The following is a 23548-nucleotide window of genomic DNA, read 5'->3' as shown; positions in this document are numbered from 1 at the left end:
AGGTATTTCATGTAAATAAAACAACATTCATTTCGTAAAACATTTATTATTAGTATTCAAAATAGTTTTATGGTAGGGTACATTTTAATGATTTCATGATATCACAGAGTAGCAGTAAACAAAATTATATCAGAATTTTATTATTTATTCAAAACGGTTTATTGTAATGATAAGTTTAAAATCCGAAAGCATTTCGATTTATATTAATGCTTATTGAAAATTATTGCAGGATACAAGATTAAAAAGGTAATTGCTTTTACATAAACATAATATTTTAATAATTAAATGCGGAATACAATACACAATATGTGTGAGTCACGGTTTGTTAAGTAAAACTATGCAAAAAAAATCATTCAAATTGCTTCCGAATTACATTCATCTCCAGGTACATTTGGTGTTTGTAAAACCATTTAAAGCCCTTGAACGCTTTTGAGCATATTGATTGAATGAGATTCAATAGAATGAATTTGATTAAATGCATTTATACACATAATTTGGTGCCGCCATTGAAGGATTAACAACTAGACAAAATTTAGGAATATATATATCACAAACACTTCAATAAAGGGTTTTCATTAAACCAACGAGATTATTATTTCAAATTACACCGAACACTGGAATAATCACAATATTCTATAAGCTGTGCCTAGGCTAACCTAACTAGGTAACAACATTCACTTCTCCAACGCGCACACCCAACTAAACAAGTCTAACCCCTCACTCCTCAGGCCTCTGGCATGTTAACCGTTATATTTCTTAAGGATGCTGTCAAAAGTCGGGGAATTTGTGTGTATTTCTGAATGTATCCTAAAACTAAAAACTGGTTTTGAAAGGTTATGAAATATGCTTTCAAATTTTATTATTACAAATAAACATTTAATTTTTGGGATATTAAAATTTTGAGATCAAACATAATCTTTTTTTAATGGCACGCTTACGTTTTTTCGTCTAAACACTGAAGTAAAATTACTGATAACGAAAAACACCTATTTTATTAGACAAATTTACCATAAACATCATTGCCACCTCACTTTTTTGTCATTTCATATTAAAATAATTAATAAAAAAAAAATTCTTTTATATAATTGTGGTCGAAACCTTCGGTTTCATATAGGTGTACAATTTAATTATTTTGTAGTTAACTGCAGATTTGAATATAAAGAATGGTGTTTTCTCTTTCTAACGATGTTTAGATCATATTTCTAACAATGACAGTAAGGGAGACAAACCATTTCTATGAGATCTTCTGTTCTGAAAAGTGAACAATTTGACTCTATGGGTAATACCGGTTTGTTCGCAAAACTAAACAAATTAACTTGAGGGGTTGATTCAATTACCTTATTTACACATTCAAATGGACAAATTGTTGCAAAATGGTAAAAATAAATTATCCTTTTGGTAAACCAACAAACTTTATTACAAAATAAAATTACTTTATTAAAATGCATTGTGAAGAGTAAATACTTTTACCATGTTTGTATTATTGTATGGATGTTTCCAGAAGCTGGCGTCACCTCTCGACAATATCTTGTTGTTTTATTTCTCTAAGCCTAATTAACACGCATATTCTTCATTTAATTCATTATTGGAAAATTAAAATTAAAGCAAGACATCAAAATTTAAAAAAATATATAGCTATAGGTTCCTTGGAAATTCAATATAATACCTCTACTAACTCTAGATCTATAGTTTTTTTTGTCACCTAGCAATTACAACAAATCAACACTATTTACGACACTGCTAATTGAAACTGAAGGTTTCGATCCGTCATGTACAAAAAAATAAAAAAATTTGCCTGAAATATTATTTTTAAAATCCGTGTACGAGAACTTAAAAATTATAATAGAGAAATATTGGTGAACATTCGAATTGACTTGATTTGTAATTATACTAAACTAGTGGCACTATCTTATATGTTGCGACGTGCATAAGTAAGCCTGACCTAGGCACAGCTCGCCTGCTAATTGATTAGGTATGTAGGAACCTCCCAACGGTATTTACTGCTTACCTTTAAAACATTCCTTGGGGTTTATAAACTTTATACTTTTGATGGTTGCGTTTGTACTTCTGGCGGTTCATCCGTTTGAAGTACCACTTGGCTTTGTTCTGCCAGATATAGTAGTCCATTCCCTTCTCACGGAAGACCTGCCGCCCGCTGTACAGTTTGTTGTACCAATCGTCTATTTCATTGTTATTTTTGTCAACATTGTTTATTTGGGTTTCGTAATCTTTATCGATGGCTGCAATGCGTTGCATCTTTTTTTTCTTTTGTTTCTTGGCTTTTTTTGCTTTTTTTTTCTCCGCCTTTTTGGCATCTTTCCCAGAGTTTTTTTCCTTTGTTTCTTTGGGTTTAAGAGGAGTATTTACTTCTTGGGAATAATGATAAACATTATTAAATTCTGGTTTTGATTTTTTTTTACGGCATATTTCCTGCCCAATCTGTAGTGATTGGTCGGAACAAACATCCTGAACACCTTTTGCACCCTTGCTGACATTTTCAGCTTCAAGGAAAGTATCATCGCTGTCGTTTATTTCGAGGTTATCATAATCCAAAACTTCAATTTCGCTTCTTTTAACATCGTGATTTTTAACTTTGTTATGGATTTTTCTCGGTATAAAATTTTTGTCAACCTTTTGAGGTAGATCGAAAAGAATGTTGTTTTCAAACATTTGATGCTGAAGAAACTGTTCGAAATCAGGATCGCTTTTGATAGGTTTGTGTCGCATGTACTGCAGCATCTTGATTTTGTTTTTAAGGACGTCATTTTCGTGTTGAAGTTTCTGCAGGTTGGTGAGGATTTTGTTGACAGAGTTGAGCATGTCGAGAGAGCAGGTGTCGTTGATCCCCCACATGAACCCGACGGCCAGGGTGACAGCTGTTACTACAGTACCTAGCAGGACGATGTTCAAGAGATTGCTGAGGCGGTTATTCCGCCGGTGAACGTAAGACTTCTTCTTCTCAGAAAGGTAGAAGTCTTCTGGGAGTTCGTCCTCGCTGTCTCGGACGGTGGACACGGAGCTGGTCTCTGGGTCCCGGGGGTGCGGGGAGGAGGGCTGGACGGAGAAGAGGGAGGGAGAGGGGGTGGGGGAGCCGGAAGACGACCTCTCCTCATCGTCGCTGATAACGGCCACCCCATCCGTATCGCCCTCCTCTTCGATCAGTGCATCATTGGACTTACTAAAAGTATTTCAATATAAATTAAAATTGTGCTGATTTAGTGGCTTTGAAAAAAATAACCAAAGTAATGGAGTTAATATTAAGCTACAGAAACAACTGGCTTTCATAATAGGGTGGGGGATAAGAGAAATCCTTGAAAGTAAAATCATTCTCATCATTTTAACTGCGAGCGGCAATTAGACAATGTTTTTAAACTATACAAAGAAATTCGCGATCAAATTGTGCGAATTCACGTGAATAAAGCGATGTATTTTTAGAATACGTATTTGACAACAATGGAATGTCATTTGGAAAAACGTAAATAAATACCTTTTATGTCCATTTTCATCGCTGCTCGAACTAATCACAGGACTTTGACTGTCAATATTCTCCGCAGTCTTGTCGACAATGGTCCAACTTTCACTGATATCGGAATCACTGTGGTTGTCACTGCCCGCATTGGTTTCTTCCATTTTTAGCGTTAAATCTTTTGTTGTGTCAAACTATCAATTATTTCGCATATAGCAATATCAATCCACAGTCAATTTCTATATTGTGGAACTCATCTAACTAACTGAATACATTCTCCATCGGAAGAACGAGCTCACCCAATTGATCGAGACATAAATATTTATGAAAATACGCTGATAAATTTGAGTAGTCTGACGGTTGTTTGTTTTGTTTTACAAACTGCGTCGCTTTCGGCTTGTCGGCTCACACCCGTTGCCCTCCCAAAATAATGCCTAAATGTCGTAAATATCCATATATTTTTTCGAACTGGCAGCACTGAAAGAGGAAACACGGGTGAAAGGAATCATTGGTTGAATGATAATAATTATTAAAATGATTTATTTTTACCATGAGATATATAATATTAATTAGCGACTTCCATACGTCAATAATACTGTTGATAGTTTTTGTATCGACAAAACTAAGAGCATGGGCGTGTTAATATTGATGGATTGAAAAGTTTTGATGAAATATCGCAAATAGATCGTGTGCGTTTCAATATGTGTACGGGACGTGTTTGCCTGCACAAGAAAAAAACTGTAAAATATAAGCACCGGCACACATTTACCTTTGTCCTTTGTAATGATTCAAATAAAGCACTTGATGTATTTCATTTGAATCGTTACAGAGTTATTTAAAATACCATAAAATGCAGGGAATATCGACTCTTGTAATATGTTTGCATAAATGAATGCGTCTTGAGAAAGACGATATATTCGACATTTGTAATCTGCATTTTCAAAAGAACGCCTTTATAAAGACGGTTGGTTTTTATTGCAACGACAGGACGTGGCCAAGCAGAGGACCAAACACACTGGCATGCTACGGCTGTAATCGATCTGGGGTCATACGCAGCATGTGCCCGACCTGCAACCCCAACCAAGGAGAAATGAGGAACGCTCAGTTCTGCGCTCTCAACACCCGTACGGCCCAGGTGGTCCAGCGACACCGGCCTGCGGTGTACATCGAAGTGGAAGGAAACGTCGGAACGGTTTTCTTGGATACCGGCGCTAAGGCCAGCGTCGCAAGCCAAGAACTATACGTGCTGCTAAGCCGACAGGGCTACCACTTCACGTCAAAGAGGCTCACAATCATACTTGCTGACGGACATACCCAGGACCAGCTAGTCCTCCGTAGGAGAGTAGAAGTGAAGATACAGAACCGGTCAGTCTCTACCGAGTTCTCAGTGCTAAAGAACGCATAAAAAAACCACACCCTTCTGGGGATAGACTTCTTCGAGGATGCAGCAATGGTGCTGAACTTGGCTATCAAATAATGGTACTTCTCAGACATGCCGGGAAGAGCCCATAGATTCATTGTGCCCAATCTATAAATATTTTGATTTCTGATTTCACACCTATAAATATTTTGACGATAAACCGATTTTTGCCTCTAATCTACCGATATTTTCCACCCAAATCTACCAATTCACTTTCGCGGTATGGCAATAATCAAATAGCGACTGGCAACTAGCAACACGCGATATTTTGCCGATATTCTGTTTCTGTCAGAATTTCCCAGGGCAAACCGGCAAAGCAAAACACAACACAATATAATATTGCTATTGCCATCGAAAAGGTGTCTCTTTCAAATAATCTTTTAGCGGCAATATTACCGTTGGTTTAAAACCAGTGTGGTTTTTTAAACTCAAATCAAAAATGGCAGAGGAACCGAATAATTTAATGTTTTTGCAAGTCGTACAGCGGTTTCCCTGCCTTTACGACACAACTAGAAAGGACTATTCGAAGTCGAACCGTGAAATTGGAGACAGAGCTTGGGCACGGATTGCTAACGAAGTCAATTCCTCGGGTAAGTTTTTTTATACGAATTCTTAGGTAGGCCTTTTGCAACAGTTGCATGCTTGTAAAATCCATTACGGTATACCGTGAATGGTATATTGGCGGGTTCAGACTGCGATTTTAGTTGAACAACTTTTCGCCCATGGAATTATTTAAAAAAAAAACGGCGCTACACAAAAATACTAATCACCGAATGTTATTGATTACAGTGATCACCTACCTAAGCATCTACTGGTTCTCAGGGTTGGCCCTGGTTGAAACCAAGTGTTATTTATTAAAATTTGCATACAATGCGTGCAGCGGAATTCGACAACTTTACCCTTATCAAAACTAAATTAGAAATAACATTGAAATATCTGACACTGGGAGTTTCATTTTCAAGTCTCCACTTTTTTTTGATTTCATTTATTTTTTATGTGAAACCGCACAAAAGCCCCAACTGCTCCCAACCGTCTGGAGCCAGTGAGACTATGGCATCCCCAATTAACGGTTTCGGCTTTCTTATTAGTCGGTGCGACAAGAATGTTTGCATGTTTATTTTTTATGAATGACAAACATTCCCGGGTTATGAAAAACACAATATTTGAAAATCAACTCAAAAATACATTCATAGTAAGCGGAAAATGTGGCTCGTGTCATGAAGGAGGACTAGCTAGAGAATTGAACGCACGACGCCTGGGTGGGAACCAGACGCAATGCCAACTCAGCAACTGACCGGCCGTGTGTAAATGACCACCGACCGACTTGTGTAAATGTGTAGTGCACAAGACACGAGAAGTGTCAAAATGCATTGTTGTTTTTACTAAAATATGCAGAATTTACAGTGAATGGAAGAATAGAAATACCATCACAATTGAACTATACTTATTACCAAGTCTGTGTAAATAATTAATCAAAATAGTTATTAGCAGACTTTGAAACATTATATAGAGAAGTCAGTCATGTATCACAACCATGTTGTGATCTATGTACACAAGTTAGCGTTGTACGCAGATTAGCAAAATCAGAGGAATCGCCATCTCCAATGTATAACAGATATTGTAAACCATTCTATTCTTGACTGCGCTGAAATCCTTCAACAACCATATCGGTTTCCATTGTGGATAAAAAGACTTATTGACCATTTTTTCTGGTTCTGAGAACATATTACATTTTAAAAAGATAATTTCTAAAGCATCACAATCACGTCGATGACTGTTATGCTCGACGGTTTAATCATTCAAATATCCCAATATATTATTTTTATAATTTAGGTACATTTAAATCATGTTTCTGTAGGCAACAAAACATATCCAAAATTTCTTTTGATATATTTCAGTTACAAAGTGCAAAGAGAAATGGAAAAACCTTAGAACTACCCTCGCCCGCAGCATCAAACACCCGTCAACCGGAAAAGGAGTCCATAAAAACAAGGAGTACTACCTGAAAAATGCTATGAGTTTTGTTCTGCCATTCATGAAGGCAAAAAATATACATCATCGTACGCAATCTCCACAAAGCAACACCAGCGAATTTGAATCCATCTTTGTGGACTCCGAAAGCCTCGACTCTGAAAACTTATTGCAAGAAGTCAATTCAACTATGGGTGGCCAAATTACTGATATTCAGAGCTTTACTAAAATAAGACCAATTAAACGAGAAAGAGAACAAACTGTTATGCAGGAAGAAAACAATTATTTTATCGAAGAAGTAATCAGCACGAGGAAGGACGACACAAACACACAACACTCTAACGCTGATCTTGATTTCTTGAAAAGCTTGCTGCCTGACTTGTCCAAGATGAACGACTATCAAAAAAGATTGTTTAAAAGACGCACTCTGGAAACTATTGATTCAATTTTATGTGACGGACCTTCTATCAGAGGATGCTCTTCAACGCCAATACATGAAGCAACACTATAAAACAGTTCAACTCTCATCCAAAGATGGGGGTAAAATGATGATGGAAGAATGATAGACCTTGCCAGTGGTTGCCAGTTTTAGGTTTGTGCAGTTCCACCGATGCGAGCTGTTGCCAGTTTGTAGGGTGGAGAGGACGCCGGAAGAAGATCTACCCATCTTTTACTGTGCTGTAAATTACTGGATGCGTTACCTTTGGGTCTGTACTTTAGTTTTATAATAATAGTAATAATTATTATTTTTATTCCAGGATCCCACACGTTCCATATAGAAATACATATTTTTTGTACAATAGATATGTGAAAAATGCAAAAATAGATGAAGAAAAATAAATTAGCAATTAAGGACAACTATGTCTATATAATATACTCACTCAGGAGTGGCACTTGGCGCTGGGTCTGCGGTCACCACCGTGTTGACTGAAGCAATTAGCCGCATCCTGACTCCATCAGGCCGTGTCTCATCAGGCCAGCAAATCCATTTAGTCCTAATTCCGTGAACTTTGTCGATGCGCTGCTGTATCTTCTGTTTCCAAATATGATTCTACAGGCGTCATTATATTGGATTCGGAGTCGTTCCATTGAGTAAGTTCGGTAATGACACCACGTCTATTCTTATATACAGTTTATTCATAACCTTTTAATTATTTTAAAGACACCACATTTACTTAAGCAGGTACCTACTATTTTTTGGTTCCGATCAGTACTTCTTTATACCTACAGATTACGTCTAAGGAAATATAGAACCATATATTATATATTCAACTATCTTAATATTTGTAATGATTTTTTCAGTTTTTACGGGTGGCTTTCCGCTCTACACCTAAGTGCCGAAGGTGAAGCTGTTGTTGGGAGGACTGATAGTGTTTACGTATATTTATACAATAATGATCGTAAAATACAAAAGACTACCTACGTGACTGATGACGGAAAACAACTGCATAGTCAAAACAATACATTATGTTTGAGATTTTCACAGCGAAAAGTATTATGTGTAGTGATTTGTTTTTGGGGTATTATGCCGTATTACGCTACCTCCTTCTTTAGCCAACATTTACACATCTGCCCTGATGATGGACACTGCAATGCTGTCCGAAACGTTGGCTAAAGAAGGAGGTAGCGCAACATGGCATAATACCCCAAAAACAAATCACTATAAATATATTATGTGATTCTCAAACGAAAATTTTAAACAAAAATTTAAATATGACCGAAGGAAATTGGGTCGGATTTTAGCTCAGTGCTAGAGTCCTGGCAAGGCTCAATTCCTAGATGTGAATTTTCCTTTGAGAATTGCTTTTAAATATTGTATTCAATGATTAAATATCACAATTTGAGGTTTTACTCAAGTTATTCCAAAAATTAAATGTATTATGTTTTGCTGACTTTTGCCGACAGTTAAAAATAATTTGGATTATTTGTCATCATGCATCAAACAACTTAAGGCTGGCGTAACTATACCAATACAGGCTTCTTTCCGAACTTGGGAATGTTTTATTTGACAGACCTCACTAAAATGTTATTCTTATGCTTTGGACTCGGAGCTCGAAGGTTCTGTTAATTCCAAAGCTGTGGTAATGGACTGGGCATATAGAAAAAATTCCAGATTAAAGTTGGTGCCTCAATGGAAGTGATCCAAAGGAAGAGGTGGACGGAAAGACACTAGAACTGGAGACAAGAGAGGAATAAAAAATGAAATTAAAAAACTGTTTTTCTTTATTTCAATTGCAGTAATACATCTTTATTTAAAGTAAAATAAAAGCTAACCTAGCTATTTCTCATCTAATTGGGTACATAATATTATCTACATAAGGTAACGTTAGTTACGTATGAAATGCAAACAATTATTGGCCGAAATAACTTAAGGGTAAATATAGCATACGTTATAATCTACGCATTCATAGATGGCGTTAATTTAAAAACACTTTTTTCAAGTTATGCTTTAAAATATTAAGATGAATTATTTGTTTGCGCACGTACATACGCAATATGAATATGAATAAATAGTTTTGTGGTACAAAAACTCAATTCTTCCAAGAAAGGCAAACAAATTCAATATTGTATCGGTTATTCAATCCAAAATCATTTTTATCAGAGATTCAATCCAATGTTAGTACCTTTTTTGAAATAATTATGTTTATACACAGAAAAAAACTATTTATTCATATTGCATATGTAGGGTGCAAACAAATAATTTATCTTAATATTTTATTTTTTTAATATATTTCTAAATCTATTAACACACACGACGACATGTACTAACAGAACTTAAGATTAATAAAAATAAAATATTTTAAAGCATAACTTGCAAAAAAGTATTTTATTAAAATAATTAAATTAACGCCATCTATGAATGTGTAGATTATTAGTATGTTATGTTTACCCCAAAAGTTAGATTTCTTCAAAACTGTTACAGTGGTAAAAAGAGTACTAATAAATTAATATAAAGGTTTAAAATAAAATATTTATTTAATATAAATATAAATAATAATTATAATACAAGACACAATATAACAGGTTTTTACGAATATGTAAAATATTTCCAGTATTTTAAAATACTTACTAAACCTAAAAAAACTATTAAATAAAATGTATTGTTTTCATTCGGATGGAATATAATAATTAAATATAATATTTATTGATGGCAACACAACATCTAATAATACCAGATACTAAATATAATACATTTATCGTTTGTACAACTAATTAACCTAAAATAAATTTTTCTTGAGAAACTACATATTTCCTAGTGATCACAATAAGTTACTTTACCACATTTAATCTTAACCCTTTGAACAATGATGATTCATATATACATATATTTTATAAAAGCTGTGCTTTTTTTGTAGAGGGATGCACCGAAACACCGTTTCGGCTTATGTTATCGAGGGGTTTTCCAATGTTTTAAACGTAATCAAAAAAATTGTTTTAGTACTTCATCAATAATCTCAAGTGACCTACCAGGTAAGTATGGTACTGTATATTATCTGCCTGTATGAAATGTAAATAAATAATAATAATAACATATGTACATTCCAGTATCACGTTAATTAATCAAATGCATTGTGTATATATGGCTTTTTATTGGTGATCGACGAACTGGTAGGTGGATGCAACCCGTTAGCCATAAATTGATAATAGTTTGACTAGTCTATAGTTAGTAATAATATAGATAGTTGTAGAAATGTGCCATATATTTGTACAGAGCCCTTGAGGTGATTTTGCACAAAAACGGCGCTATACAAATCATCCAAAAATTATTAACAATTTGGCATAAAATTTGTCATAATGTAAGAAAAATTAAGAGAATCACTCTCGAAAAGACATAACATCTAGAAAAACTGACATTTATTAGGGTTCTATGATAACGCAACACAACACACCTTTAAAAAGTGATATAAAGTCATTAAAAGTGATGGAAAAAACTAACCTATACCTTACCTACATAACCTATTTAACCTAGTTGTTGTTTCATCACTTTTCATGACTTTTTAAGGGTGTGTAATGTGTTGAGTTATCTGGTTACCATTTATTAGATATTGGCTCTGAACACTCCTAAAATTTGTTCAGGTGAATAATATGGAAGCGGGCTTTCGAAAATTAATATGTATAATTATCACCCAAACCAAACAACATGAGCTTCGTGGTAAACAAAATCAGTATCTACAATTTTGTGTGCCAAGATCATTGGACCACCTTTTGACAGCAAGGAAAATGATTTTATTTCCTACAATAAATTTAATTTATTAAGTGTCTGAAATATCCGAGCGAAACCGGTGGAGGCCGAATATAATACATTTTGTAGTTTTACAAAGTGTTTGTTCAAATAAGCAATATAATTTAAAAAAAAACAAGCGACGATGTTCCAGCATCTCCTTTTCTACAACAAAAGCACTGTATACATAGTATGTTTTGTATTAGTGTAATGAGCTTTTGTGATTGCGCTCAGCACAGTCGACTCACACATGGTTCACATAATAGACATTCGTAGTTACATATGTTCATCTTTGTGATAATGCATTAACATTTAGATTATGAGTAGAAAGTGAGGACAGAGGTCTGGTTTCCTCTGACGAGGAGCACTGGGGGCATGTCTTTAGTGAGGATCTCGAGCCACGCCATGTAGAGGGGCGCGGACACGGTACCCTTCCTGGGCATGGGAAGGGACATCACAACCAGCGAAGACTCCATCGAGTTCTCCATAAGAAGCTCTCTCAGACGGAGCTGGCGGTTTGTCTTCTCTTGGAGAGTGTCCAGTTCCGTGTCTGTGATACGGCATTCTGTAAAATAAATAAGCATATTAGTCAACTAGGCAGTTAAATGTTTCGTAATATTAACTTCCTTCTTAGGATTTTCTTCAGGACTTTATCTTTTACAGGCTTTCAACTGTCTATCTTCTATCTAAATAAAGAAGAGTGTGGTATGTGGTTGTGTTCTATAGACAAATCTACAGTTTTATTCTAAGATTGATCAAATTTTAGACACTTCAAAACAGGAGAATGTTCTCTGTGTACATGTGATTTTGGAAAGCCATTCCATCCACTTTTACCACCGTTTCTAGATGAAATTTTGCACGCTTGACGTTTAAAATAAGATGAAATTAGTGTCTACATCTGATTTAGGAAAACTCTGCATAAAATCGGACAGTGCTAGTCTTCACTTGGAACTTCAGCTAGTCCTAAGATATTTTGGACACGTTGTTCGCTGTTTGAAGGCAGGAGAGGTGGATGAAGGTCACCGTAGTGTTGGAGTGATCAAATATCACAGGCGTTCAGAACTTGACTCCATGCAGCGCAGCACCACAAGGAGTGGAGGAGCATTGATTACCACTAACGAAGACCCTGTGTAAAGGGTATTTTTAATGCAAATAAGAATTAGTATACATACGTCTTATACAGTTTTTGTAGAAGTAACAGAAAACCGAAAAAGCATTTTACACCGAGCTGTTAAACATTAAACTAATTGTAAAATGAAATTATTCTTACCATCTCGAGCGCCATCGGATTCCCTGAAGCCATTGACCAGACTGTTGAAGAGTTGAGTGGAAGAAGCCTTGGGTTTGTCCGTTATGTCTTGTAACATCGTCAGGCTGGAGTAGTCGATCCTGAACTTCGACAGTAAGTTCGCCATGCTGAAAAAGAAAGTACAAGCTTTGTAAGTTACAAAATAACTTTAAAAATTATTGATAGAATTTTGTCAAGTAGACGGAATAATCATAATAATCACCCTTCACGTGCGAAATGACAATAACAAAACCGAAAATATCAGTTTTGACCAAACACTATCCCTATTTCTCATTGCTTCCAATATAATGCAACTGAATCCCTTGTGTCTAATAAAATATGACAAAAAGTAGATACTTACTTTCTCTCTTCAAGTTCCATTTCATTCTTTCTGTTGGTCAGCGCGAACACCCTCAACTTGCAGCCAGCCCAGTTACTCCTCGTGGAGATGATATACGGCAGCAGAATGGTGAGGCCTCCGTCATCATACAGCCACCAGACGTCGATGGTTCCCTTCGTGGGCTTCTTCTGGAAGACAGTCATCTTGCTGAGAACGTCCTTGGACAGCTGGATTCCGGTACGGGTTTGGTAGATGATCTGCTTTTGAAGTGCCTTCTTCTTCGGCTTCATCTCGTTGAGAACCTGGTGTTTTGCTAGTTTTGCTGAAAAATAAACGCAGATATTTTAATCAAATCTAATAGAATAAAGAAAACTGAACACCTTGAAATAAGATATTTCCTGAAAATTTTAATTATATTTGCCTTTATTTAAATTTTTTATAAAAACGTCATTAGTCCCACCCGTGAGGAATTTCTAGCTTAGAAAGGACTGAATGAAATGAAATAGATTTTTTTTAAATTCCAAAAACGATTAAAAAAAACAGAATATAATTTCAATAACCAAAACAAACACTATATTTAACTAGCTGTACCCCGCCATGCGTTGCTGTGGCTCAGTTTGTCAGTGCAGATAGAGAAACAATAGCGCGCGTTGCTTTTACGTCCAACAGATGGCGCTGTTAAAAAAAAAACACGTTTTCACTTATCACAGGTGACTATATAATACAGGTATATAAAAACACAGGCGTATTCGAATGCACCGTTGTGTCAACATTTCAAAGAAATCGGTGGAAAATTTTCGGAGATTTAAGATTTTTGAGCAAACGAACGTTTATTTTTATTTATAAAGAAAAATAGACAACTGAACAAAATAAAGAAACTAACGACGAAACGTCAAATTAAGAATTAATTAAGATAATGATGGTAAAATATATAAAATGATGACTATCTACTACCTATATATTTTTTAAACGTCGCAGCCAAAAATATAGCAGGGACTGTAACACCTACCAATTGTACTTATTTTAGGTGACAACTTACGATTCGGTAGACTATTCGTGTAGACACTGGACAGGGAGGCTTCATTCTGCACCATATGCGAGATGTCCAAGTTAGAGTCAGCGTGCATCATCTGCCCTCCGTTGAGGATCCGGTGCTGGATGGTCAGGTCCCCGCTGGAGGCGCCGCTGGTCAGCACGCCACCGGGAGTGGCAGCCTCATCATCACCTGTTATCTTGGAGAAATCTAGGCCACCAGAAAGACGCAGGATTGTCACGGCCAAGCGGTTGTCGAAGGCATTGCTAGAAAAAAAAATTATTACGTTAATGCTTGCTTCAAAATATAAGGATGAATTCATCTCCAAAAGTAAACGAGGAAACCGTAAACTAAAACTAAATCTGAGCATCAAACTGGTTCGTTGTTACTTCTTCCAGGTGGCATTGAAATCTGGACATTAAACCGAATATCAATGTAAAAGAAATAATAGTAACCGCTTGAAATATGGATATTTACGCGATTCTCAAAATAACCTGCATAGATAGGACAGCAAATTCATCATTGAATGTCTAAAAATTGCCAAATTCCCGGGTCATTTCAGAATATGAATCATCTTAAGATCCAAAGTAACAATTCTGAGAAATTCTGCTTCACTTATGCTGCGTGTTACTTCATCAATCCACCGCATTGGTGATCTTTGATTGTTTCTCCTACCTTCCACTTTGCCAATGACCATGTCAGTGAATAAGTCTACTTACTGCAACACATTGAAGTAGGCGTTGGGATCCTCCCACGGATGCTTCTTGAAGTCCATCATTATCCCGTTGGGCGCCAGCTTCGAACTCGAAGCCGAAGCTGTAAATTTTTAGACTATCCCAAGCAATAAGTAACATGTCTACTTACTGCGGTACATTGAATCATACAGGTCTTCCAAGGACAAATGCGCCATTCCAACTTGAGGCCCATAATGAGCACTTCAGGCACCAGCTTGGAATTCGAAGCGGAAGCTGTTAATCTTCATATTCCAAGTGATAAGTAATATGTTGTCAACTTACTGCAGCACATTAAAGTATGCATTGAGATCCTCCCACGGACAGGTGCGCCACTCTTGCTTGAAGCCCATCATGAGCACGTTGGGCGCCAGCTTGCCGATGCCCGCGGCCTGTACCAGAGCGCGTGCGCCGGACTCGAAGCTGAACCCGTCCACAGTGGACAGGAAGGCCTTGATCTTGCGGTCTCGCAACCACTCCTGGCTCAGCTTGTCGTTCATCGCCTTCTTCCTGTACGAGATGTTGATCTGAAATACAAAAAAGAATTGCACTTTATAATCTATGGACCCAGGGGTGGATTTATTGGTAATCTGGTAGGGCACCACGCTGATAATAGGCTCCCAAAATAATATTATTATAAGGATTACGGTTTCAGGGGCATCGCCAGCTTCCAAGCTAGAGGGGGCAGCTTAATGTTCGTATAGAGCTTACATTCATTCACAAACTCATGGAAAAAGCGCCTAAATTTTTTTCTAGATCGAATCGCAAACCAATATGTGCATTCGATTTATTTTTCGGAGACAGTATCAGCTTAACCAGCCGAATGGACAAATATGTGGATTCCCATCCAGGCGTGGCGACTTCAAACCACTGCTAGCTAAATCCTCCATCATTGCACAAGCAACGAACCTCCACATTTTGGAAATTAGCCGGAGCCCCTCCGACGTATCCCCGAAGATCACACAGTGGGGCCTGGCTGTGTGGATTTACCATAAAAAATAAAATAAATATCGGTGCCTGGCTGGGACCCCCACTCCACCCCAAGGTTGGTCTCTAGCTCTAGGAAATACACTGAAACTAAACATTTATTTAAAAAAATAACAGATTTGTAGTTTTGGCGCCAGTTTCAAGGATCTTTTTTTCTTAACTTTTTTTTTGCTAATTGTCGCCCATGAATGGTTTTCTTCTTAAATGCGTCTTCCGAAGAATCCATGACTGTAATTTTATCTGTAAGCGAGCCCCCAGTTTAATTAGCATTACACTCATCATTTCTTACTAAGCAATTGATTTATAATTAGTAAGACAATAAGATATTTAAATTTAATTAAAAAGGGATGTTGGATTGTTTATTTATTTGTGTCTAAACTGCTTTCTAGTAATGTAGGTGCATACATAAGTACCTGTCCTTTATGTTATACCTTTCTCTGGGTTTTGTAATAATTTCTTAAAAATGTATTTGAAAAACTGTGGAGGAAATATGTTGTTTTACGTGTAAATACACGTTACGGCCCATTTTAGCGTCATTGTCAATTTACAATAATTGCTTGTGCGGCCTTTTCGAAAATATTTTTGTTTTTTAGGAAGTAGGTTTACGAGATATGGGAAGGCTGACAGAGATGTTGAAAGAAGGGTAAATGCTTGGTGGAGGACTGAACGCAGTTGGCGCTAAGAAAAATTTGTACAAAGAGGCGAAGCTAGCAGTCCACAATAGAGTTCTAGTACCTACCCTAATGTATGGAAGTGAGGCATGAAACTGGCAGAGAAAGGATGAAAGTAGACTGTATGCTGTAGAAATGAGATCCCTGAAACGTATGTGTGGTAAAACCATGTATGATCGTGTGAGATCCGTAAATAGTGAAAGTCTGATATAAGCGTAATGAGTAATAATAATAAGAAAGAGACGCTTAGATGGTTTGGACATGTAGAGCGAATGAGCGGAGAAAGGAGTATAAGGAGAATACATGACGCAAATGTGAATGGTAGCAGAAGTCGGGAACGCCCGAGGAAGACATGGCACGATCAAGTGAATCAGATACATGAGTCGGGCCATGTCAAGAGTCATAATAATAGAAGAGTATGTGTGAGACGATGTATGAATGTGAATGAGGCAAGGAGTGTTTGCCAAGACGAGTGTTTGGAGGTCCGTCCTCTCTGCCTACCCCTGCGGGGAAACGGCGTGATTGTTAGTTAGTTTAAATTTTTTCTGTGTGGTTCCGGTAATACTCCTACTGTTTACCCCTGTGTCCAGTAAAGACTAACTATAAATATAATTGTGATCAGTTTCAAAGGACTAAATTAGTATTATGGAAATGACAAAGCGGTGTCAAGATTAGTACTCTCCGAGATTAGTATTCCGTGTCCATTTGATGATTCTACACCTTAGTAATTGTTTAGCATCACGTTTTCAGAACACCATTGGCCCAGATAACGGCAGACAACCGCAATACATCACAATGAGTTCTGTGATTGTTAGATAATGAATATCTTCTAGGTTATTGATCCCTAAACTAGGCATAGACACCACACAATAACCTTTGGAATTACGCGTAACGCGGTAGTGTAATGATCGGTACATCTGTGATTTAACTTGATAATGACTTTAAAATGGTCTTTGTCGAGTGAAAATTAGACCAGACTTTTGCTACTTATGAAATTGTGAATACTAAATTGATATAATTAAAAATAGGTAATATTTTGATTTTTGTTATACCTATAAACCTTTAAGATGAGACAATATCCTAAAATAAATCCAGAATCTTAACTACGTAATTGAAGCAGCCTTGCACAAAAATATGCGACTCGCGGACCTGGTGTAATGGATAGACCTGCGACAAATCTCTAAAATAAAGTGGGAATCTTAACGAAATAAGTGATGAAGTCGTGTAAAAACCATATTAGAAGTGCGGCCCGGCGTAATGGACGAACCTACGGTCTACATTACCCTAGCAAGCCTAGAATATTGATATTTCCGTGGGGTTTATTTTAATTATTTCTAATGAATGTAGTAATAAAATCTCCATTGTTTCTAGAGGGATCCCCCGGGAAGTTACTAATCCATCAACTAGAAAAATAAAATTTGATGCCTACCGTGTTCGCAAATATCGCTAACTGACCATATTTCGTCAATATCGTATTGAGATAGGGTTTTATCGACCGTCCGTGCTAGACCTCAAGGAATACCATTCTATGTTATGCTTGGCGTTAAAAATAAGAGGAAAAGTACTGTCTGCATGTGATTTTGAAAATCAATAGCCCCACTCAATAATAAGCCAGTTATTTTGCATAACGAACAACATTATAAAGAGTTGTGTATATTGACTGCTTATCTAACATCTTGGAGGCCGAGCTAAAAGTAGCGACTTTTGTCAACCGGAATCATTTTCTGACCGTGCTCACAAATATCGTTAACTGACCATAAATGACGTTTTTCGTCAATATCGCATTGACATAGGGCTTTGTCGATCGCCCGTGCTAAACCTCATTGTCTCCACAAATAGCATAAATACAGTGCATCAAATTTAATTAAAAAAAATTGGTTTGAAGGAAACCATCCTTCTGTAGAAAGAACAATGTGATAATAATCACAATAATCAATGATAATCTAGCAAAATTACCTGAGATATATCTCCACACAGTAGAAGCGAGTTGTTCTTGGTGATAAGGTAGGCGAGGTCCACTAGTGGTGGCCTGGTCTGGGGTTTCCCTGAGAGAACCAGAATCTGGGGTCTGTAGTTCTTCACGTGCTCGTCGATGTTAGTCATCCTGAAGGCAGATGTCAGGGCTGTCTTGTAGGTCTGCGCTTGGGTTGATGAACCCCAATTTACGTCTGGAGAAGAAGAATAAGTAATATGTAAGTGAGAAATAAGTTTTTTACGGACGAATTCTTTATTCCAAATCTTGTTTGTTACATCCTTTAAATGTTCGTAGGACATAGATTAGAAATTCAAGGATACACAACCATGGAAGATATACAGTCCTCTTCGATCAAGAGGGTGAGTCGTTGTTGGCGTAGGTGTTCCGGTATATTTCAAAGTGAACCTAATATAATCAACTTTGTCAAGACCTTCAAGAAGTCAATAACACTGAATGGAGCGAACTGGACCGGACTTTCGACTGATCACTGCTCTCTGAGGTAAGAATGAAATTTTAAGGTGAAAACGTTTCAAAAAGGCTAGGCTAAAAATTTAAGATGAAACGCATTTGTTGTCGCCAAATATTTACATATATCTCGTTTAAGGCTTGTGGCGCCAATAATTGGCGTGTATATTCTAAAAACTGACAATTGTCAGTTGCTCGTTAGTGTGTTTACGTCATCAAGGGAGTCAGATAAGAGCCTCGAAAATCACCCTAAGCAACCAAAAAATGTCATAACTCCGTAACGGAAAAGGTTACACATGTTTTCCGTGCGTCGTCGTGTAGATCTTGAGATGCTATAAAAATTAAGCTTTTTAAATTATGCCCAGTGACGAAAGAGATACTTTTTCACGCAAAAAATAACGGTGGGGTAGATATACTACCCCCGTTTTTTTTATTTTAACTTTTGTGGGTCTATTTTCCAAGATTTATCATTAGCACCTATTTAATACGTCATCCGTAGTGTACGCATTTTATTTTCAGGAGGTTGTAGTTTTAACTCTCTATCACGAGGCAATCCGCTGAGCGACTCAAACCAAAACCTCCTAGATCACAAGTCCGGGACATTCATTCAAAGCAGCCTCCTAACTTGTACTGGATTTTACAAAAAAATAGTTTATAATGTTTTTTTCAATTCATTCGTATTTTTTAAAACATTCCAACCCTTCAGTAGATTCATCACATTTCTACAGTTTGCCATTTTTTATTTCAGCGCTACATACCTACATCTTATTTTTTAATTTTCCCTAAAAAAATACTGTTTACCGGTGAATGCATTTAAAATAAACATTACTAATTCTTAATAGTATAATTTTAATATCAAACGTTAAAATTTTTATCAAAAACGCTAAACACATTTTTATTTAATTTTTTACAATTTAGAGAACTCCATATTTCGAAAACATATTCATTTTATTCGGGGAATTTGGAAGAAAACTGCACTTTCACTTTTATCTCGTTCATATAATAAAAAATAAATTTTAAAGTTAAACCGATTGTCATCATAGTGGCGCGAAATATGAATTAACATTTTGGCTATTTTTAGGATTTTATTAATGGATTCCAGTATAAATATTTGAGGCAAACTGGAAAGAATTATTATTTCTCTTTCCAACGTCAAAAAATTGTTTATTTTTGCATGATAGAAAAAAAAAGTAAAAAAACTTTTATAAAATATGGACGCCCGGTCATATATGACTCTCAAACGCTGGAGAGGTTACATATACAAGTTAGGAGGCTGATTTGATTCAGTTTCCTGGCCTTGCAATCTAGGAGGTTTTGCTCAAACTCGGTCAATTCAACATTCAATTGAGCGCCATACCCACCGAGTAATCGATCAGCTCAATAATATGACAAATTTGACTAAAAACAAATAACTAATAAAAAAAACTATAAAAATGTTTCACTGGCTTCATTTGTTGGCAAGTTCGTCCCTGCGAACGTTGAAAAAATGTGTTACGATTAGCCACGATAGCCGAGTTTTTTTAAATACGAAAACGCGGATACTGTGATTTTTTTTCAGAGTACCTTGATCTGTCTTAAAATATCGGCAAATAAACAATGTTTCCTGATAATTTGCTTGATTTTAAATAAGGAAACAGTAAGATAATTAACATACTCGAAAACTTTTGAAACTGTTAAAGTTTTTTTGTTACTGACCTGGTTTCCTGTAAACGACAATCAGGTAAAGTGCAAAGATAATGATGAAAGTGACGAGTGACGTTGTCCAGTCGATGAGGAACATGATGGTCACGCACATAATGAATCCGGCAAGGCTCAGCCACATGTTGTAGTACTGGAAATAAACAAAATACACACAGCTAGAGAAAACATACATTTTTGGTCACTTTGGGTTGATGATTGATAAATTTAACTCTTGACAGGCCAAGATGCCAAACAAAACGTCTGTAAGCAAGTGGGTCTACCGACGACCCCATGAGTTTTCTGTCGTATGGGATTTTAAACTACAGAAATCCCAAGTATTCAGTCAATTAATAATGGTAACTTATGTATTTGCGCAGGAATACGTAAAATACTAAAATGATATGTCAAATATTTAAGCTAATGTAAGGAGGGTACTACCTACTCCCCCACTTGGCTGCGGGATAGTTAAACAAACCAAATACAACAATATGTGATCTTGAAGAGTCGAGCATGAGGCCCGGAGTCATGGTTCATTATAAAAAATAATAGATATATTAAAATATTTACTCTGAAAGTAGGCCTCCAGCCCAGAGGCTTGATGAGGGCGGCGTGGAAGGTGCAGAAGTTGATGAGCGCATAGGAAGCCAGATAGAAGTTTGAGATCAGTGGAGCAATCAAGTTTAGTTCAGCTGTAAAACAAAACAATATGGATATTAGGGGTTACTCATAGATTCTAACCTCTCGTGGAACTCCCATGTTGAGAATGAAAAATCCAAAATTTCCCCGATAACCGGTGTACTCTATCGACTCCAAGGTGTGCTCCCCACATCTCTACTGCGTGCCACATATTATGCTATGATCCACTCCCATCTGAGTTATCTAGTTAGTATCTGGGGTACCATTACCAACAAAAAAAGTTCCGAAATACAAGTCATTCAAAATAGAGCCGTACGGAATATATATAATCTACCCTGGGATACGCATGTCAAAGATATTTACTGACAGACACAAATACTTCCTTTTACCATTAAGCCAAAGTATAACATCACAACTGCCATTCTACAAATAAGTCAACACTCCTCACACACCAACACTAAACCAGTCTTTAATTACGACATACACCAGCACAAAACACGATCACAAAATCAAATACACTTATCGTCATCTACTTCCACGACTAAATTTAGAATTAACTCCTTACAATACATTGCACATAAGCAATACAACGCATTACCTAGTAACCTAAAACTTCCGGCAACGAACAAAAAAACATTGGCAAAAGCTCTTAAAAGCTATTTCCTCAGCAGTTTTATTAATGATTGAGACATTCTTTCTTTGGAACTTGAAAATAACTTCTGCGTTTATTTATTTTAATGTACTTATGTTGTCTTGTCTTTAATCTAACGTTGTTCTTCCCGAAATGAGTTTTGTAAACTCACTGGGAATAATAATACATTATAAATTTGTTATAATTTTGTAATGTATTATCTTGTAATAAATAAAAAAAACCCTAATCGTATACGATACTGAAAGTGTATTACACTTGTTAAAATCGGGCTATCCCTATAATATGTAATTATATTAGAGTAAGTAAGCAAAAAATCGATTCCAGTATGTTTTGCAAAAAACTGTAGAATCCAGTTCATAAAATTGTCCTTTCAGATAAAATCAGATTTTACACCATGTGTAGTTAAACGAAATTCGCATACTGGAGGAAAAATACGAATGGAAGAGAAGAACAATACACAGAAATTACTTATGCACTGGGCCACGCAACTTCATATCAACATCCCAATAGCATTATTACAAGTAACGTAAGAACGTAATGTAGAAAGTTAAACACGAAATTAGAAAGATGTAACACACAATGATGTATTACATAAAATAGAATTATACTAAAATAATTGTGATATTTCAAGCTATGTAACATGGATGGCACTAGTGCTAATAGCTCATAAAGTTTATAAAGTCATTCAAGAGATGTCTTTAGTATATAGCTTCGCCCCTCCAGTTCAGAAGCGAGGTGAGCTAGCAGTTAGGTAGACAGAGATATTGAGAGCATAACAGAACTGACATTAGTCTCCCGACTGAAGAAGAAAGCGTTATTTATTTCAAAAACCATTCGCAAAAATAACAAAACAAAGACTTACCAATCAATAAAAAGACGACTGCCACGAAAAAGGTGAGCACATATCCTCTGTAGGGCTCGCCAGCCTTGCCGTAGCCTTTGGAGAAGAATATAAGGCCGGGGTAGATGCGGTCGATGCCCAGCGCCTGGATGAGCCTAGGCACTGAGAGCAGGTTGGTGAGAGCCGTGCTGAGCGTGGCCGCGAAGCAACCGGCGTAGATGAAGGGACCCCAGCCGGACATCAGTTGCATTACCTGAAGAGGAAAAATTGTATAAATTAAATGCAGTTGAAGATGAAAACAACGATCCCACAGAAAGAGAGTATCAAAATAAGTTTTATCAATTGATGTAAAATATCAATATTTAAAGTAGTTCAAATTCTCGAAATTGGTTGGATGGTATCCCTTCCCCCCTAGGGCTAACAGATCCCTGAACATTTATTACCTGCAATTATTACAATTCAATTCAATTTTGTGATTTAAATACATTTTAAAGGAGAATTATACAAACACAAACAGTTGGTATATCAACTATACTAGTAGTAACGGAGCTTGCTTTTTAAAGGCAGCTTCATTGAGGTTAAATACGTCAAAATCCGAATTGATTTTGTTCAAAAGCAAGATTGCTCTCCCCACAGGCATGACCATTGGCAAATTAGTCCTGCAGGCTGGGAGATAGAATCCATTACGAATATCTAGATATCTTTTAGTGTAAATAACGTGTGTCTACACGTATGAAAGAAATAACTGTGTGTGCATGAGACATCATGATAGTGGCTGTGGTATGTTATTAATATTAAAACCTTCTGAACTTGTACCCTAGTGCTAACAATAACCAGTTTATAATCTACCCACAAGAGACTACCTAATATATAAGACATATTACTTGGTTATCCAGCTCATTTAAAAAAACAAACAATCATCACAGTTAGTAATAATAATGCAGAACCTGGAAGAATTATTTTGGCCCCTGGAATTCAAAATCGCGTATCCCAGAGCAAGGTGACCTATTGTTGTCTAAACAATTCTGTACACAGTGATGCGAACTCTAGTCAAGGGCATATACAGAAGGGGAAGGGGAGGGCTTTAGCAGGTTAACCTACCCTATCGGCCTCAGTATTGCGTAGGAAATAACAGAATAGTACTAGTAGATGACATTCCTGGAAAATACG

General features: G+C 36.5%; 2 protein-coding genes across 2 annotated transcripts in view; both read right to left on the bottom strand.

The window, feature by feature from the left end:
• Positions 1 to 40: 40 nt before the first annotated feature.
• Positions 41 to 3884, bottom strand: LOC149426039 (uncharacterized). Its single transcript, XM_089642971.1, has 2 exons — positions 3488 to 3884; positions 41 to 3178 (listed from the first exon to the last, which is right to left on the bottom strand). The coding sequence occupies exons 1-2, from the start codon at positions 3628 to 3630 to the stop codon at positions 2011 to 2013; spliced, it is 1311 nt and encodes a 436-aa protein (XP_089499097.1). The 5' UTR covers positions 3631 to 3884; the 3' UTR covers positions 41 to 2010.
• A 5992-nt stretch (positions 3885 to 9876) lies between these two features.
• The window catches only part of NKCC (sodium potassium chloride cotransporter), an 86091-nt gene continuing 72419 nt past the window's right edge, over positions 9877 to 23548 (bottom strand). The window contains exons 8-16 of the mRNA XM_089644166.1: positions 22400 to 22631; positions 20817 to 20938; positions 20265 to 20400; positions 18086 to 18297; positions 14757 to 14998; positions 13747 to 14006; positions 12729 to 13029; positions 12350 to 12495; positions 9877 to 11644 (exon numbers count right to left, since the gene is read on the bottom strand). Coding sequence (XP_089500292.1) covers positions 11397 to 11644; positions 12350 to 12495; positions 12729 to 13029; positions 13747 to 14006; positions 14757 to 14998; positions 18086 to 18297; positions 20265 to 20400; positions 20817 to 20938; positions 22400 to 22631 — 1899 coding nt within the window. The 3' untranslated portion in view covers positions 9877 to 11396. The remainder of the gene's footprint in view (positions 11645 to 12349; positions 12496 to 12728; positions 13030 to 13746; positions 14007 to 14756; positions 14999 to 18085; positions 18298 to 20264; positions 20401 to 20816; positions 20939 to 22399; positions 22632 to 23548) is intronic.

Source organism: Hesperophylax consimilis, chromosome 2 (assembly GCF_061612785.1).
Source record: "Hesperophylax consimilis isolate HC1 chromosome 2, BYU_Hcon_1.0, whole genome shotgun sequence".
Classification (NCBI taxonomy): domain Eukaryota; kingdom Metazoa; phylum Arthropoda; class Insecta; order Trichoptera; family Limnephilidae; genus Hesperophylax; species Hesperophylax consimilis.
This window is presented reverse-complemented; position numbering and strand designations above follow the sequence as displayed.